The sequence below is a fragment of the Microcaecilia unicolor genome, chromosome 3 (genome assembly GCF_901765095.1).
Source record: "Microcaecilia unicolor chromosome 3, aMicUni1.1, whole genome shotgun sequence".
Taxonomy (NCBI): domain Eukaryota; kingdom Metazoa; phylum Chordata; class Amphibia; order Gymnophiona; family Siphonopidae; genus Microcaecilia; species Microcaecilia unicolor.
The window spans coordinates 80,914,357-80,933,367 of record NC_044033.1 but is presented as its reverse complement, the minus strand read 5'-3'; the positions used below and the strand labels follow the sequence as shown (position 1 = coordinate 80,933,367).

The window sequence follows — 19,011 nt, the reverse complement described above, 5'->3', positions numbered from 1 at the left end:
GCGGGGCCCAGAGAGATGGTGACAGACTGACGAACCTTACGAACCCTTCACTTCAATGAAGCCACGGAGTCAGCTTCACAACATTGCAGGTGTGTCTTATTACATTACACAGCTCCCTCATTTTTCACTTAAACATCGCAGGGTGGCTGGAGGGGGGGGGGAAGAGGGGGGCAACTACCCTGGAACTGGGAGGGAGGGAGAGAAGGGGGGCAATGACCCTGGAACTGGGTGGACCCTGGAACTTGGAGGGGGGCCAGGCGGACCCAGAAACTGGGAGGGAGGGAGGGAGGGAGGGGGGAGACCCTGAAACTGGGAGGGAGGGGGAGAGGGGGGGCAACGACCCTGGAACTGGGTGGGTGGGAGGGAGGGCCATCCCTGGAACTTGGAGGGGGGGCGGGCAGACCCTAAAACTGGGAGGGAGGGAGGGAGGGGGCCCCTGGCACACACTCTCATTCTCACACAAACACACTCACAGCTCCCTAATTTTTCACTTAAACATCGCAGGGTGGCTGGAGGGGGGGGAAGAGGGGGGCAACTACCCTGGAACTGGGAGGGAGGGAGAGAGGGGGGCAACTACCCTGGAACTGGGTGGACTCTGGAACTTGGAGGGGGGCCAGGCGGACCCTGAAACTGGGTGGGAGGGGGCTCCTGGCACACACTCTCATTCTCACACACACACACTCTTGCACACAGTCTCACTCTCTCTGTGACACACACTCACACATTCACTCTCTCTCTGTCACACACATTCACACATTCACTCTCTCTCTATCACACACTCACTCTCACACACACTCTGTAAAACACATACCGAGGAAAACCTTGCTAGTGCCCGTTTTATTTGTGTCAGAAACGGGCCTTTTTTCCTAGTTACTAATAATTCCTAACATTCTATTTGCTTTCTTAGCTGCTGCTGTACACTGAGCAGAAGGTTTCAGCATATCATCAATGATGACACCGAGATCCTTTTCCCAGTCGGTGACTCCTAATGTGGAACCTTGCATCACATAGTTATAGATTTGGTTCCTCTTTCCTCCATGCATCACTTTGCACTTGCTCATATTAAATGTCATCTGCCATTTGGATGCCCGATCTCTCAGTCTCATAAAGCAATTTTTCACAATTCTTTTGCAATTTAACAATTTTGAATAACTTTGTGTCATCAGCAAATTTAATTACCTCACTAGTTATCCCATCTCAAGATCATTTATAAATATGTTAAAAAGCAGCAATTCCAGCTCAGACCCCTGGGGAACCACACTATCTACCCTTCTCTCTTTTGTAACATTCTGATGCCATCAATTTCCATTCAGATGAATGTGGGGCATCCAGGTAATTTCCATTTTGAGAATTCACAGTCAGGTGTGTTCTAGTGTTCCATGAGCACTGAAGCCCAACCCTTTTGTGCATTTTTAAATGGCATAACTCTCATTTATATATATAAACAATTACAAGATGTTTTCCTCAAGCAGCTGAAAAAAGGTTTTTAAGCCATAGGATGCAAAATGCCCTGTTAAGGCAAAGCTTTGGCAGGGGAGGGTCAAGGAGTTATGAAATCCTTCAGAGATGTTCATAGAACTACTTCAATAAAATGTTGCCTGTTTTAAATCTCTTACCAACTTCAGTGTTCCCTACCACAAGTTTCGCTTCTGGGTATTGAGCCTTAAGAGCCAATAATTCATTGAGGTCCGAGGGCTGAATCCAAGTGACACGCTCCCCTTTGAAACACAGCTGCTTCAGAGGTATATTCTTTGAGATCTAGGGAAAGAAGAGTATATACATTACTGGTTCTTTTGCAGAAAACTTATATGAAATTTCTCTGCTCTTTATTACTTATTTCTAACCTGAACTAACTGTTCATATTTGTGGTTTTCAGTTGTGATGCATCTGATAAAGATTTGATCAGCACGCGAGGAAGGCATTTCATCCCTGCTCCTTTCCAATCCTCTCCAGGGACTCCCTCTGCCCCCACCTTCCCAGCTCCTCCCCCTTGCCCATCCTGACCCAGTACTTTTCCCCTTATCATTCTTCCAGCTTTTGAAGCTGCGGGCCATCTCTGGCCCATTTTTGTTAACCTCTGCAATGTCTCTGGAACTATCTTTATCACCTGCAGGACAACACAGCTGCATCTTCTTGTGGCTCATGGCGAGCATGATTTGTCCCACAGCTGCTCAACACTCTGAAATATCTGTGTCTGTACTGCAACTTCTGAACTTGCTCATGATGCTACTATAGCTGCTGCAGAGTGGTGATCAGTACTGGGACATTTTCTAACCACTCCTGAGCCAGCTTGAGGAAAGTGGGGGGAGTGGGAGAATAAGAATCAAGACACTATAGGGGGGATTCTATATATGGCAACTAAAGTTGCATGCGCAAATCAGAGCATATTGCCGATTTGTGCTTGCAATTCAATCACTGGCATTAATCGGCCTTAATTGGGATTTAAGCACAGATTGTATTCTATAATGAGCTGTACATAAATCCTAGGATGCATATTTTTTGTGAGCATGTTTAGGGGGCATTTCAGGGGTGTTCCTATGAATTATGCACATTCTTATAGAATACACCTGATCTGCACTGAAGTTCAGCAGACTTAAGTTAGGCCCTTTATAGAACACCTTTTGGCGCATAATGTTTGCTGCACTGATAGTTCAGCGTGATTTACTATGAGTATATGTTCCCACCATGGATAATAACTGCATGCAAGGGATCACAGTGCCCTTCCAACAGTAGTGCCTATGCTACATTTCTGCAAGTTAATAACAGAAAAACATCAACAAAGGGTGAGGTGTAAATGTTAAGGTGAATGCACCTACCAATAACTCTGGAGGAAAGATGGGCTCCTGTGTTGGGTCCAGGGGTTGGAATTCAGCTGGATTAAACAAAACGGATGAGACTGGGAGCTGTTAGAGAAACAAGAGATTTTCATGTGTTTTTTTTTTTCTCTCTGGAGTATTTACCAACACAATTTTGGTAGAAAAGGACAGCTTTTATGGACTTTGTTCTTTCTACCTTTGTTGTTGTTATTATTAACTCATCCTGCTGTCCACACCACTATCCTGTTTCAAATTGTGTGGGGAAAAATCATGAGTCAGGTTCCTAGTCAGTTTTCCAAAATTTGTCACTTTTGTGGATCAGTATGCCCCATTCATCCAATTAGTCCAAAAGCAGCTGGTTTTGCCAACAGTGACTTAATTCAGCAGTACAAACAGAACTTTGTTTCAACTATCTCAAACTGGCGATTGAAATATAAGAAAAAACATTATCCTTTTTTTTTATGTAGCAGGACACCACAATGTGACTTCCTATGCAGTGGCAGGAGGAACATTCTGGATCCGTGCTCCAAAAAAGCAGAGGCAGCCAAACTACTATAATGAAAGAATGATCTTTATTTTACTTGTGTCTTTTTCAGTAACAGCTCAAGGTGAGTTACATTCAGGCACACTGGGTATTTCTCTATCCCAAGATTTGCTTATTTCCGATCTGACGAAGAAGGGCAACCTTCGAAAGCTAATCAAGAAATGTACTAAGTTATGTCCAATAAAAAAGGTATCATCTTATTTTCTTTTTCATGTTTTACTTTGTTTTATTTCTATTGATTACCTTTAAAAGTGGACTAACATGGCTACCACACCTCTCTATCCCTGGAGAAATTACAATCTAAGTTTGTACCTAAGGCAAAGGAGGGTTAAGTGGCTTGCCCAGGACCACAAGGAGCAGTAGTAGGATTTGAACTGGCCACCTCTAGATGTCAAGACTGGTGCTCTAACCACTATACCACTCCTCCACTCCACTTTGAGGGAGATAGCCCAATAGTAGTACATCCTCAAGAACTGCAAGGAAGTACAGAAACAGGAGTGTAGGCTCTACCCGGTTACCGCCGGGTTAATGCGAGAGCCCTTACCACCACCTCAATGGGTGGTGGTAAGGGCTTCCCCCACCAAAACGGACGAGCAGGAAGTGCATTACTTGCCGCACGGCCATTTCCTGCAGGGGCCCTAAACCTTAAAGAGAAGAGACGGGACTTTTTATAAGCACTGCAAGAATCTGGGGCGTGACAGAGTGTGGGATTAAGAGAAGAGGGTATTATCTATGCTTATTACCACTGAATGTATCTTAAGGAAACTGCAAACTGTCCAAAATACCACAGCTAGACTTGTCATGCATATTCAACACTTTGAGAGGGCTACTCCTTTGCTGATATACTTGCATTGGCTTCCCATTAGGACCAGGATTGTATTCAACCTCTGTGCTCTCATATTTCAGATTTTGTATAGTATTACCCTTGACTATATATTGCTCCTTATTACGTTGCCTTTTTGCAATTCAATTTTTGGTGCAAGAGACTACCTGCATCCTCATTTTCCTACCTGTACGAAAGTAGTTTATAAATCTATATATTCAGCTACTTTTTTATACCAAGGTACTAAATGGTGGAATTCCTTGCCGAAAAATATAAGATCCCAACATGATTATTTTTTTTTTGTAAGTTTTTGAAATTTTTCTTTTTCAAAACATTTCTGACAATTGATCCTGGTGCCTAATCTCCCTCTTATATTTTCCCTATTATTGAATTCTCTATGTTTTATGATTCTTCTTTATTGATATGTGTGGTTTTATATATTTTGTTTTGTATTTTTTAATGACTTCTTTTTAGCTTGTTAGCCACATTGAACTCAAATTGTACAGGAAAATGTGGAGTATAAATGTCACAAATAAATAAATAGTTGTTGGAGAAAGAGGAGACTGGGGGCTAAAGAGAAAAAGCAGTTACCAAGGGAACAGAGGGTTCAAAACCTGTCCACTGGTGAAAGGATAGCAGGAGAGTAGAGGAGAAGGCACATCACAGAACAGATCAAGAACTGTAAATAATTTGAACACAGTCATTTTTGCCATCACTTTACTTTGTTTTTATGGACTTTGGGGTCGTTTTAGTAAAGTGTGATAAATTTAACAGTTACCATGTCTTAACACAAAAAATTAACATGCTATAAGTGCAAATTTAACATGGCACCTATTTGGGGGAGAGAGAGCTGTGCTCAGCATGTCTTATGCAGTTTGTGCATTAATATGTCCATTAGCACAAAGTACTCTGGTTGCAATTAATGCATATGCACATAGTGCCTCCTATTTAGGAGGGGCTAATGGGACCTTTAGGAAAAGTCCCTCCGATAGCCTGGGCCACCTTAAGAACAGTCCCTCCAATAGCCTGGGCCACCTTAAGAGCACTGGTCCCGCCCCAGGAGGAAGTGAGCCAGGAGAGGCACTGGAGCCCATACCTGGGAGTGTAAAACACAGGGCCAGGCTGAGGTTAAGGAGGGCCCAGGGAGGGAAGATTGGAATCCTCAGCATATGACATGGAAGCTACTGTTCCATAATCGCAACCTGGCTGAGGTAAGCCATTTGATTTGTCAGATTGAACATTATGTTTTGCTTTGATTTCTGGCTAGAGCCAGACCTGATCCTCGGTGGAGAACTGAGAACTTATCGGCTGTGTTTGGGGTGTGGCAACCCCGGCAGTCGCAGACTGTGTTTGGCCTACCGCCAGAAGCCTGCTAAAACTGAATGTACTGAACTGTAGAAGTTATTCCTACCCTCTATCTCAGGTCCTATGAAAGGAACAGGCCCGAGGTTTCCTTTGAATAAATACTTCTTTTAGTTTCCCCCTTTTGTCCAGCTGTGTTATTTTACCAGCCCAGTCTCCAACCCTCGCTCGGGGTCTCACAAAGCCCTTAATGCATGGTTATTGAGTGCCAACAAGCTACCACAGAAATTCATTAAAGCATTTTGTGGTATTTTATGTTTATAAATCTATGTTTTTTTATGTTTATAAATCTGTATTTATTATGTTTATGTTTATTTTGCCTCTTGGCATGCACTAACCCATGCATTGATTTTTGAAAATTATTTTTCAGAGGGGGCATGTCTTGGGTGGAGAGTGGGCATTCCAGATAGCATATTATGATTAGCACACACTAAGGGGCCTTTTTACTAAGGCGCACCCAAAAGTGGCCTGTGCTGGTGCTGGTGTAGGTGCGTGTTTTGAACGCCTGCTGGTCCATTTCCTCAGGGCGCCTGGAAAAAAAGGGATTTTTTTTTATTATGCTGGAAAATGGACATGTGGCAAAATGAAAACCAGCGCACGTCCAATTTAGGCCCAAGACCTTAACACCACCCGTTGACTTAGCGGTAAGGTCTCATGCACTAACCGGGCGGTAAGTGTCCAGGGCACGCCAACAGCCAATTACTGCCAGGTAAGCGCCCTGCAGTAGAAAATATAGAAAAGATAAAGCCCTACAAATCTGGGCTTAGAGTGCAGGAAAGTCCCATTTTAAACCATGTTAAGCCCAGATTTTACCACAGTTTAGTAAAAGGGTTGTCATAGCTCTTCGTTTATATATTTTTGTGTGCCTGGGGAGATATTTTTATTTTAACCCTTATCAGCCTCCTTCAGTTATTTTTACAGTGAGGGTTTTATGTTCCTGTTCAGAGACCATACAGAGATTATAAATTCTTTATATCTGTTCTATGTGCTTAGAGGTGCATTTTCGAAGGAGACTTTGATTTTATAGCCACGGATAATAAAAATAATATGTGTACCTGCCCCTGCAGTCACCCTCAGCCCCAGCACAGCAGGGAACTGGCTACATACATTTGCATTCTGCATGGGTAGCATTGATACATGTAAAGTCATAAAGCACGGTCTTGCCAAGTCATACAGAAAGCAATACAGCCAGGAGATAGAAAATCTGATATTCTGTGCACCTCAACTAGACCAATTGCATTTCCTGGACACACCTTTTCCCTGATGTACTAGGCCAGTGGTTTTCAACCCAGTCATCAGGGATCACCTGGCCAGTTGGGTTTTTAGTATATCCATAAGGAATATAACCCAAAACCCTCTGTAAAACCAAATGTATATTCTCTTCTACTTCCAGTATCCATGATGAATTGTAAGCCACATTGAGCCTGCAAAGAGGTGGGATAATGTGGGATACAAATGCAATAAATAAAATAAATAAATATGCATGAGAAACATTTGCATGCAATGGAGGACCTGCATGCTAATACATCTGGCTGGCCAGGTGGTCCCTGAGAAGTGGGTTGAAAACCACTCTACTAGACAACATAGTTTCACTACAAATCCTAGGGGAAAGGCTAGACAGTCCCTGTAAGGCAGGAAAGATGACTTTTTTTTTTTTTGTAATAGTTGGTGTCATCTTAATAGGGTTACAGAACAATGGGGCCCTTTTACTAAGCTGCCACATGCACCAAATTGGAGTTACCGCCCAGCTACCATGTGGCCCATACAGTAATTTCAATTTTGGCACGTGTCCACTACGCGCGTCTGAAAAATATTTTTTATTTTCTGGCACGGCAGCTACGCGCATCGACCATTACCACCCAGTTACCGCATGAGATCTTACCACTAGTCAATGGCTTGCAGTAAGGTCTCAGACCCAAAATGGACATACGGCAATTTTCATTTTGACGCATGTCCGTTTCTGGCAAAAAAAGGCATTTTTTTGTAGGTGTGCTAAAAAATAATTCTGCGCGCACCCAAAACACATGTTTACGCTACCGCAGGCCATTTTCCAGCGCACCTTAGTAAAAGGACCCCAATGTTGGCCAGTCAGCCTGTTTCATTTCTGCAAATTCCAATTTCCACAGAAGGATTGGTCAGTAAGTCAACTGGGCACTATGATGTCATCTTACCATAATCTGGGCACTGTGGTGTCATGTTACTATAATCAAACGAAACCTGCCTTCATTATCCAGTACTATCCATAAGGAGGGAGTCATACTGTTTGATGGTGATACCACTAAAATGATCAATATTATAGCCAGATTTAAAGTAAAAGTGCAAGAGCAATCTCAGGGTATACTCCTCCTCTGGGATGCTATGATATTCCTGGCAGGCTTCACAAGGTAGGACCCTTATGGAGTCCCTCACCCAATGTTCTGCTTCTCTCTATCACTGCACCAGCACTGGCAACTGGAAGAAGAGGGTGCTCTCTGTCACTCACCGACTGTTCCTTGGTGCTATTCATGCAGCAGCTTTGGTCCTTAGCTTTTTGGCCACAACATCCTCCTCCATCCTAGCAAGGAAATAAAAAGCCTATAAATTAACGCTTCTACTCTTTTTCATTGCTTCTCCCACCCTTTCCTCCAAAGAATGGTCCAGAAGGCCAGGCCACCCAAAATTATTCCCCGATGTTCAATGCCGGTGCCTGGACAAGGCCTGGCACTGAATATCGGGGGATAATTTAGCCAGCAATGATCAGCATTTTAAAAAAACGCTAACCATTGCCGGCTGAATATTGTGGGGTAAGCATCTTAGAAATGTTGTCAACTTTTAATGTAATCTCATCAGGGAGAGAAAATTCTTTTGAAATATTTTACCCCACTTGATCTAACTAGAGTAACTTAGCTTTGTCTCTATGAAGTTTGAACCCATGTGCTGTACTTAATATTTCCAATCTTTTTATACAGGACAAAATCAGTGATAAAGGCAGTTGTGATATATTCTGAATTGGTATCAACAAAAACGTATCATCAGCATACAAAAAAATGTAACACCATGAGAAAAAAAATTATAACAAAAAGATGTCATTAAATAATACCGGGGACAGTGGAGAGCCCTGAGGCACTCCACACGATGGAATCCAGCTAGCCAAAATTTGGTCTACCATTTTGACTCTATAATATCTAAGAGTAAAGAATTCTTTTATCCAAGCCAAAACCTTACCTGTGACCCCTAGTGAACACATTTTATACAGCAAAATATCATAATCTACCATGTCAAAAGCTGCAGTAAGATCAAACTGCAAAAGAATGGCAGTTTTGCCATGTGCAAACAATGGGGGCGATATTCAGACCACAGGAGGCAGCCCAGCTAACTCCTACAGTTGGCGGTGAGACCGGATATTCAATGCCAGGCCGTTTCCAGTGATTGGCATTGAATATCCAGTTTATTTTTGGCCAGTTTAAACTTAACCAGCCAAGCCAATATTCAGCGCTGGCTGTTAAGTTTAAACCAGCCAAAGATAGGCCTGCTATTTCGGTAGCCCAATTTGGCTGCCAAACTTAGGGACCCTTTTACTAAGCCGCATAGGCATCTCCACGCACCCAACATGCGCCAATTCAGAGTTACCACCCAGCTACTGCGTGGCCCGTGCGGTAATTTCATTTTATACGTGCACCAGAAAATAGCGAAAATCGGGCGGTAATTCCAACTTGATGAGCATAAGCGATTACCGCATGGTTAACACAAGGGACCGTGTACCACTAAATCAATGGATGGTGGTACGGTCTCAGACCCAAAATGGACGCAAGCCAATTTTTATTTTGCCACACGTCCATTTTTGGCAAAAATTTTAAAAAGGCATTTTTTGCAGGCACACTGAAAAATGGATCTGCGCATGCCCAAATCCCATGCCTACACTAAAGCAGGGCATTTTTCAGTGCACCTTAGTAAAAGGACCCCTTAGCTGACGATGTGCTGAATATTAGTGGATAGCCCATTATATCGCGCGATGTAACCGGTTAACTGCTACACACTGACTGGGAATATTCAGCAGGAGATAACCGGCTATCTCCCGCTGAATATTTGCAGATAGCCAGTTAAATAGCGCTGAATATTGGAGGGAATGTTTTTATCTCAGAGACGATGGCCAATAAAACTGGCTCTGTGGAATGATATAGTCGAAATCTGAACTGTAAAGGATGTAGACAATCAAATTTAACTAAAAAAAAATCTAATAGCAGTTCCACAACTTAGGCTGTACAGCGCTGACTCCTATATGTTTAAATGAACTGAAATCACATAGCACGCAGGCTGGCAATGTGGCTCCCTGTGACTCACCCTGAGTTTAGCAGTAATCTCTCACCTCAGAACTTTGATTGCTCTTCCAGTTTATATTTAAGAGTATTATCTTAACTGGAGTGCTCTACTCAGATAAAAATTATTATCTGTCCACAAGCAGTTTCTGCTTAACAAATTGAAAGTGAAATGTTTTCTTAGTGGAACCTGTTTATCCTTCCTACATACAGCTTATCCTTTCCAAATGGTACCATATGGCAAAAGGCTACTTACTTTAGCAAATGTCCTGTAGCCCTCTAGAATGGGTCTGTATCCCGTACAGCGACACAGGTTACCTGTGTTGTAAATGCAAAACCCAAAAAGTCTTCAAAATAAGGAACAAAGCTTTATCTTTCACTTGAAAGCAAACAGGAAGTCATTCCTTTTTTTTTTTATTTATGGTTCATTTATATCCCACATTTTCCCACACATGCAGGCACAATGTGGCTTACAGAAAAATAGGAGGAATTACAAATTATGACGATACAGATAAGCGAAAAAGATAAAAACAAGGGGGCACTGACTAACAGCGGAAAACTAAGCAGGGAGGGGAACGTGAGGGAATATTAATCAGCAGGGGAACTAGTGGAATAGGTTGCAACAAAGAAGTAGGTCTTCAGTAATTTACATTTTAAATCATATTTCAGGGTTATACAGGAAGTCATTCCAAAAAAAAATCCAAAGCCAGAGAGGCATGATCTGAGAGCTTAAGACCCAAAAGAATTCTATTCACTGTATTGTATTTTGCAAATACTGTGGTTTAGCTAGCTGCTTCTTATCCAACCCCATATATAGAATGTTACAATTCAAGATGGCTAACCACCAAGCATAGATCATTGTTACAAGACAGGGCCTCAAATTACACAACAGTCTTAAGTGGGGGGGGGGGGGGGGACCCAAAGCTCGTTTTACACATGCTGGGACCCAGGGCATACATTAAGAAGAAGGCCACAAAGCCCACCAGCAGATTGCCTTACTTCAGCTTTGGGCAGGCTTGGAGGCCCCCTGTAGCATGGAGGCCCAGGACAATTGCTCTGGTTTTAAGTCCCTAAAACTGACTCTGGAAGAAAAGCCAATCTAACGATGTTATCAGTCTGAGGCTACAAGTTCAGCTCAGCATCCAAAAGGACTCTTAGGACTCTCAGTTCTGAAAGGATGAGACTTCTTGTCCCAGCAAACTGCCAAGCTGAAGCCAGCAGGCTTATATTAATTTGGTTAAGATAGACAGACAGACTCTGTCTTGCTACTGTTTGACATCAATTTATTAGCACTCATCCAAATCATGAGCATCTCTAAACACTCAGCTCCCCAACTCAAGACTGCCTCATGATTTAGGCCAACCTCAATGAAAATTTGTCTATCATTTGCATAAAACAAATATAGAGAATCCCACTGTCTTATTAGTCCTCCCAAAAGGTGAATATAAAAATTTAACAAATGAGGAGGTACCCTACACTGTAAACTTTTAACCTCTGAGCTTTTCAACACAAACAGAAGTAGCTAGGACCTATGTGAGAGAAAAAGAACCAAACCCCACAAGAGCTATGTCCCACTCTCTGATACTGAAGGTTTTAAGTATGACAACAAAATATTGTGGCTCATGGTATCAAAGGCCGCAGTCAAGTCCAGCAAAATCAACAGAGTCCATACCCTGATTCAAACTCCTTCAAATCATATTTGTCAATGCCAGCAGTGAAAGTTTGGTGCCTTAACTTGACCAGAAACCAATCTGACTAGGATCCAAGATATATCTTGTTCATCCATCCACACTTGTTCTTGAAGAACAATAAATTTCTCCATTACTATACCCAAAAACGGTAGATTAGAGATTGGCATATAGGAACAGGCGTCATTAACATCTAGATCAGTGGTTTTTAACCCAGTCCTCGGGAATCACCTGGCCAGTTGGGTTTTTAGGATATCTACAATAAATATGCATGAGACATATTTGCATGCAATGGAGGAAGTGCACCTCTTCCATATTCATTGTGGTTCCTGAGGATTGGGTTGAAAACCACTGAGCTAGATCATACTTTACGAGGACTGGATGATCTAAAGCTTTTTTCAACCTATCTAGAAAAACACAACTTAGAAGCAAATTATTCAATCACTTTAACAGTATCACATTCTTTTTACCAGCTATATTGGCCAGAGGGTTTGTTTTTGTATTAAACACTGCAGAGCATTCTCAGAAAGACAAGAAAACAACAGGAACTCTTCATCAGAAGACACATATACATTCAGCACCATCTGAGAAAATTTATGTGTAATAGCTTTAATCTTATCATTTAAAAAAAATCTGATAAATTGTGTGCTATTGTAAGATTCCCCTTATCAACACTTACAAGTTGATAAGGGGGAAGTCTTAGGCTGGTTTCCAAATGGAGCTGTTCTCCCCCCCCCCCCCCCCCCCCCCTTATCTTCTTACAGTAATCACTCAACTACAATCTATAAACTAGCTTATCGTTTTCTTTATAGGTCTTCCTCTAACCCTCACTGTTATTTAATGGGATTTATTAACTGCCTTTATGAAGAGAGTCACCCAAGGCAATGCAGAGCAGGTACAGTTTAACACAAAACTTACAATTTTGTTAAAAGCTTCATAACAGTAAAATAACCAAACATAAACATAAATACAATAAATGATGTAAACTTGGAAACAGCAAATTGAGACCTAGTAATAAGACTAACATGAAACAGCATCAGAAATATACACATCTAAAAGCACTGTAGAACATCATATAAGAGAAATATGGTAAATGTTGTACAATACAAAGATAAAAAGAACCAGAAAGAAAAACCTATGCAAACCACTAGAGAACAAAAAGGAGAAGGGATGGATAATGATCCTTCACAAATAAATCAGGATGCCAACGGTATGATCAGTTTAAAATGTTTATTGCAAAATCACCACATAAGATCTCAGAAGACCTGACACAGAACCGTGTTTCAGCGTAATGACCTCCTGCTTCAGGGGGTCACAAGATCTGTTGAAGAAAGCTTCCTGACATGATAATGCCCTAAGGCATTGAAGTTTGAACTCAAACCAGCAAAACAACGCTTAACTGCAGTACCTGGAAATAAAACATCAATATACCCATTAACTCCCCTGTTTACAAAGCTGCGCTATCCGCTGCCATGCGGCAAGGCCAACACAGCCCATTCAAAGTGAATGGGTTGTATCGGCATTACCGCACCTACAGCCGCTAGTGCAACTTTGTTAACAGGGGGGTAAAATGATCCCCTGGTAATAAAAGAGTTTAAGTAAGGAAGATCACTGAAAGAAGTGTCAGTACATTTTAGCACTCTATAAACTATCATAATTGCTATCTAGATTGTAGGCTCTTTGAGCAGGGACTGTCTTCTATGTATGGTGTACAGCGCTGCGTATGCCTTGTGGCGCTATAGAAATGATAAGTAGATAGATTGAAGTAGATAAGCTTGAGTGTAACCCTATTTGCAATAATACCTATTCTGCGCCTAATGGCTGATCAATTAATGTAGCTTTGTAAAAGACAAAATTATACACCAAAACTGCCACCCCACCCCTCATAAAATGTATGCGATCCACAGAGAAGAAAAAAAGGAAATCCAGAAGAAAAACACAGTGATAAAATTAGGTCATCCCCTGCCTTCAACAAAGTTTCTGTAATGCATAAGAAATTTAACATGATGTCATGCACTAATCTGTCACCACAGCAATTTTTGCATTAATCAGTTCCTAATTTAAAAATGAAGATTGAACCAGTACATTAGCCTGTCTACAAAGGGATCAAAATCAAATAAATACTTCCCATGCTGCTTCGAGTGAATTTTATTCCTTGGCTCTGCTGCTTGTTGATCTGTGCACTGTGGCTGTGTCCTCATGCTGCTGTGCTGGATGTTCCATGTTCGATCCCTATCATAATCTCTCATAGGATTAGTCGCTCAGTCCCTGCCCATACAACCTTGTTCCGGTCAAGCTTCTCTCACGCTCATGCGAAGCAAGGTACTTCCTTCTCCAGATGCCATTTAATCACCTTACCTTCATTTAGTTCAGTTTCCATCTCCTGTCTCCCTATTCCAATTGGATATATAAATGCTAGGTCAGTGGTCAATAAAACTGACATTATTAGGGACTGGTTGGTGGAGAAACAATTTGGGTTGTCGCTGGTTTCTGAAACGTAGTTTCATTCAACAGAAGATCTTTTACGCAATGCTTTATGTCCCCCGGGTACAACATCCTTCATCAAACTAGAGCTAAACAGAGAGGAGGTGGAATTGCCATCATTTATAAGGCCTTCAAAGTAGAACTATTGTCCCAACTGAACTCTTCTGCTCTTGAGATTTTTGCCTGCAAATTAAGTGATCCTGCATTGCTGGAGCCCATATGTTCTGTTCTATCACTCTCCAGGAAGTTGGTCTGCCTCGGAAAGCTATTTTACTGAATTCCTCTCGAATATTTGTATTAAATATGCTAATGTTTTATGAGTAGGTGATATTAACTAGCATCTTGATAACCCTAGGGATGTCAAGACAAAGAGCTTACTTGATTTTCTTGCATCCTGGCAATTTCTTCTGCCGCGCTCCCAATCCTCCCACATTAGGGGTCATTTGCTGGATCTGCTAACTTAAAGAACTATGCATATGGAGAATTTCTACTTGGGAAACTCATCCTGGTGTCATGTCCCTTGGTCAGACCATAAAACTCTGGAGTTCACTCTTTACTGGAGGGAAGTTACCAGATTGTTTCAGTCCACTGTCACCTTTTCTTCTTTAAATTGAAATTGAGAGGAAGAATTGATCTTGTAAAATTCTGGTCAGGAATCTTTGATAGTCCACAACTTCCAGACGCAAACAGCAAGAATTTCTTGTGTAAGTGGAATGAGTTATGTAGTTCTACCCTGGATAGGATAGCTCCGATCAAAGTTTTGCCCAAACTCACCCATAGGGTGTCTCCCTGGTACAATCAGGATATTCTCTTCCTGAAGTGGAAGTGTAGAAAATTAGAGAGGAAGTGGTCCAGACATAAATCTGATGAGAATAAAATGCTTTGGAGGAAAGCTATCAGGATTATAAGAAAAAGATTGTAGAAGCTAAAACCCTCTATTATAAAGAGCAAATTGGTCACAACCACTTAAACACCCATAAGCTCATTAACCTTATTAATAAGCTTGTATTGACTGAAAACTTAACATCAGCAACTGTAGCCACTCCTTCAGCCAATTAGCTACATCAGGGGCATAGCCAGAAACAGATTTTGGGTGGGCCTAGGCAAGAATTGGGTGGGCACCAAGTGTTCTCCCCCCCCCCCCCCCCAATTTTTTTTTATCTCAGCTAGTGGGAAAACGCTTCGTTCCACCTTGGCAGCAGCAATGCACTGAAAACTGAGCATGCGCAGGCGTCGTGGAGAGTAGCGTTTTCGTTACCATCAGGGGAAAATCTTCAGCTGGCAGAGCTTGGGATTTCCACCAGTTACCACTAAACATGTGCTACTGTTGGGTGGGCCTGAGCCATAAGCCCACCTGTGGCTACGCCACTGGCTACACATTTCGAACAAAAAGCAACAAACATTAGGAGGGGCTGTGTTGCAACTTAAAGCCACTGACGTTCAATCTTGCTTCAAGCAGCCTAATCTGAATGCTAGTATTGCAGCTGACCGACTGTGGTCCTCCTTTCTGTTATCCACTCATGAGGTTGTCAAATCCTTTCTCACAAAGTATTCTTCCTCACATTGCCTTCTGGATGTGTGTCTAAGCTATTTATTAAAAGCTGCACTAGCAGGATTCATTGACCTTCTTCAAGCTCATATCTCGTTTATTTATTTTTTTTTTTTGTTACATTTGTACCCCACGCTTTCCCACTCATGGCAGGCTCAATGCTGCTTACATGGGGCAATGGAGGGTTGAATGACTTGCCCAGAGTCACAAGGAGCTGCCTGTGCCTGAAGTGGGAATCGAACTCAGTTCCCTAGGACGAAAGTCCACCACCCTAACCACTACGCCACTCCTTATGCTGACTCAAGGGGCTTTTCTTCAGTGGAAAGGTTCCATAATACTTTACCTCATCTTTATTGGGAGATGTTACTAATTACAGGCCTGTCACTTCTATCCCATTGTTGACTAAGGGAGGGAATAGTTGGTACTCAGCTGATGAATCACCTTTCCTCTTTCTCCCTCTTACATAAAACCCAGTCAGGCTTTAGGCCTTGTTATAGTAGCGAGATGGTCTTGACCCTTAATATCTGATTTTAGGAAAACAGGTCCTTTAAGTCTAGGCTTTAAGTTTTTAGTGATGCAATTTGATATGCCATGGGTTGCTTTTAGGCCTGTTGGATCAGTTTGGATTGTGTGGGTAGGTCTACCAATAGTTCCACAGCTTCCTAAAATCTAGATCGTATCAGGTGAAGCTGTCAGATTCTCACCTTCCTGGTCTCCTGACTGTGGGGTGCCACAGGGCTCACGGCTTTCTCCAATCCTATTCAATGTTATGATGGCTCCATTAGGTAAAAGGCTAGAGGCAGTGGAGTTCTGCACTTTTATTTACATGGACGCTATTGCAATCTATATCCTTTTCAAGACTGGTCTTCTAGAAATTGCCCCTAAGATTAGGCTGGGTCTGGATTTGTTGAAATCCTGAGATTCTGAATTTGTTTAAGTTAAACAGAGATAAGACTAAATTTCTTGTGGTAACCAACCCCTTTGACCGTACCGCATATAATAATTTTACTATTGACAACGTGTCATACGCCCTAGACTCTATGCTTAGGGTACTGGGTGTATTAATTGACAGTCACCTCAAGTTTGAGCCTCAGGTTTCCTCAGTAGTGAAAAAATCCTTCAGGTCTCTTTGGAAGCTGAGAAGAATCAGATCATATATCTCACTTGACATCTTTAGACTGCTAGTTCAATCCTTGGTTTTAACTCTTCGATTACTGCAATTCCATCTATGCTGGTTGTAAGGAGGGTGTCCTAAAAAGGCTACAAATGGCCCAAAATACTGCAGCTAGGTTTGTCCTCAAGGTATCATGTTTTGATAGAGCCACTCCATTATTATGCAAGCTACAATGGTTGCCCATTAAAGTCAGGATTATTTTTAAATGATGTGTTTTTGTCTTTCAAATATGATATGGCATGCCACCAAATTATATGCAGCCCTGAATAACTATTCCCCTACGCAATATAATCTCTGGTTCTAGGGACTACCTTAGACTTCATCTTTAAGATTGCAAAAAAGTGCGTTATAAGTCAGTTCACTCTGCTGACATTAGATACCAGGGTGCTAAGTGGTGGCATTCACTGCCAATGGCAATCAAGGGTCAGCCTAATTACTTGGTATTTCATAAAAGACTGAAAACTCTCCTCTTTAAGAGATTTGTATCCATTGATGTAGTATCTTAGATTGCAACTGGCCATCAATAGTCTATACTGGATATTTTGTTTATGGCTTTGTAAACCTTGTCTGTTGTTTATTTACTGTTAGCCACATTGAACTCAAATATGTTCGGGATAATGTGGGGTATAAATGTCAAAAATAAATAAATAAATCTGTTTGTTTTGTCCTTTTCTATTACCCACCTGGCAGTTGGGAAGCTTCTGAGGGGGATTTTTAGGAGTTAATTTCTAGCATCTGCCTCAGGTTTGCAAATGTGTTGCTAGTAGGTGACGTCAACCTTCATTTAGATAATTTAGGAGATGCAAGAACAAAAAGTCTTGGTGACTTCCTCACTGGCAATTTCTCCAGTTATCTGCTCCTTCATCACACTCTAGGGGCCATCTACTGGACCTCTCAGCCTTCCGGTTCTCCAATCCAGGAACGTTTTCTGTTAATAATGAACTCTGGATCCCTATCCCTTAGTCTGATCACAGCACGCTAGTATTCACTCTAAACTGGAAGGAAACTGCTAGAACTGTAAAGTACCAAGACAACCCTCAGTCATATACCATGGGTAAGACTGACATTGTAAAGTTCTTGTCTGCTGTCTTCAATAGTCAACGGCTCCCCATGACTGATTCGAAGGATTTCATGTCCAAGTGGGACCATCTGTGTAGGTCTATCCTTGATGTTAGAGCCCCAATGAAGATCAAGGTTAGACCAATGCATAAGTTGTCTCCATGGTTTAATCAAGATATTCTTTTGAAGTGAAAGTGCAGGAGACTTGAGAGGAAATGGCTTAAAGCTCGCATAAATGAAAGTAGATTACCATGAAGGAGAGCACTCAGAGATTATAAAAACACTATAAAGGAAACAAAAACTAACTACTATTGCAAATTCTTGAACACTAGAAAGCTTTTCAATCGAATTGGTAATCTTTTCAATGCCAAAGAATTATCACCTGTTAATGAAGTACTTCCTTTTGAAGATCAGCTTGCCACTTACTTTGAGCAATGCTCCTTGAATGCTTGCCCAAATTAACTACTACAGGCTGCTTGTGGAGTGGAGGAGTAGCCTAGTGGTTAGTGCAGCAGATGCTTACTCTGGGGAACTGAGTTTGATTCCCACTGCAGCTTCTTGTGACTCTGGGCAAGTCACTTAACCCTCCATTGCCCCAGTAAGTACCTGTATATAACCACTTTGAATGTAGTTGCAAAATCCACAGAAAGGCAGTATATCAAGTCCCATGTACCCTTTCCCTTATCAATCTCCTTACAACTGACATATCTTATATGCTGTCACATGTTTTTTTCCCCTGAGAGGAAGGGTTCTATTATCCTGACTCCCACCCCCAAAAACTCGCTGATTTCAAGAAGTGATGTCACTATTTACAGACCAGTTGCTTCCATCCCCTTATTGATGAAAGTAATGGAAGGATTAGTCAGGCATCAACTCATGGAATATCTTTCCACCTTCTCTCATTTACACAGTTCGCGATCAGGTTTCAGACCATGTTACAGTACTGAAATGGTTTTAATCACTCTTGTGGCAAATTTAAGGAAAGAAATAAGCTTAGGAAGAAGGGTTCTAGTTTAGTCGACCATGTCATACTATTTCATTTGCTAGGTCACTTCAGAATAAGTCCTTAAGTGGTTCCAGGGTTTCCTAATGGCTAGGTCCAATTAGGTAAAATTGTCTGGTTCTATCTCATCCCCCTGGACTCCTGATTGTGGTGTGCCTCAGGGTTCTCCTCTGTCTCCCATATTATTTAATGTCATGATGGCACCTTTGGATAG

The 19,011-nt window shown here is 41.8% G+C and overlaps 1 protein-coding gene across 2 annotated transcripts in view; it reads right to left on the bottom strand.

Annotated features, from left to right (window-relative positions):
* The window catches only part of XDH (xanthine dehydrogenase), a 177,235-nt gene that overhangs the window by 141,804 nt on the left and 16,420 nt on the right, over nt 1–19,011 (bottom strand). For both annotated transcript variants that reach the window (XM_030196110.1, XM_030196111.1), the window contains 4 exons: nt 10,097–10,158; nt 8,028–8,099; nt 2,817–2,903; nt 1,617–1,758 (listed from right to left, as the gene is read on the bottom strand). In XM_030196110.1, coding sequence (XP_030051970.1) covers nt 1,617–1,758; nt 2,817–2,903; nt 8,028–8,099; nt 10,097–10,158 — 363 coding nt within the window. The remainder of the gene's footprint in view (nt 1–1,616; nt 1,759–2,816; nt 2,904–8,027; nt 8,100–10,096; nt 10,159–19,011) is intronic.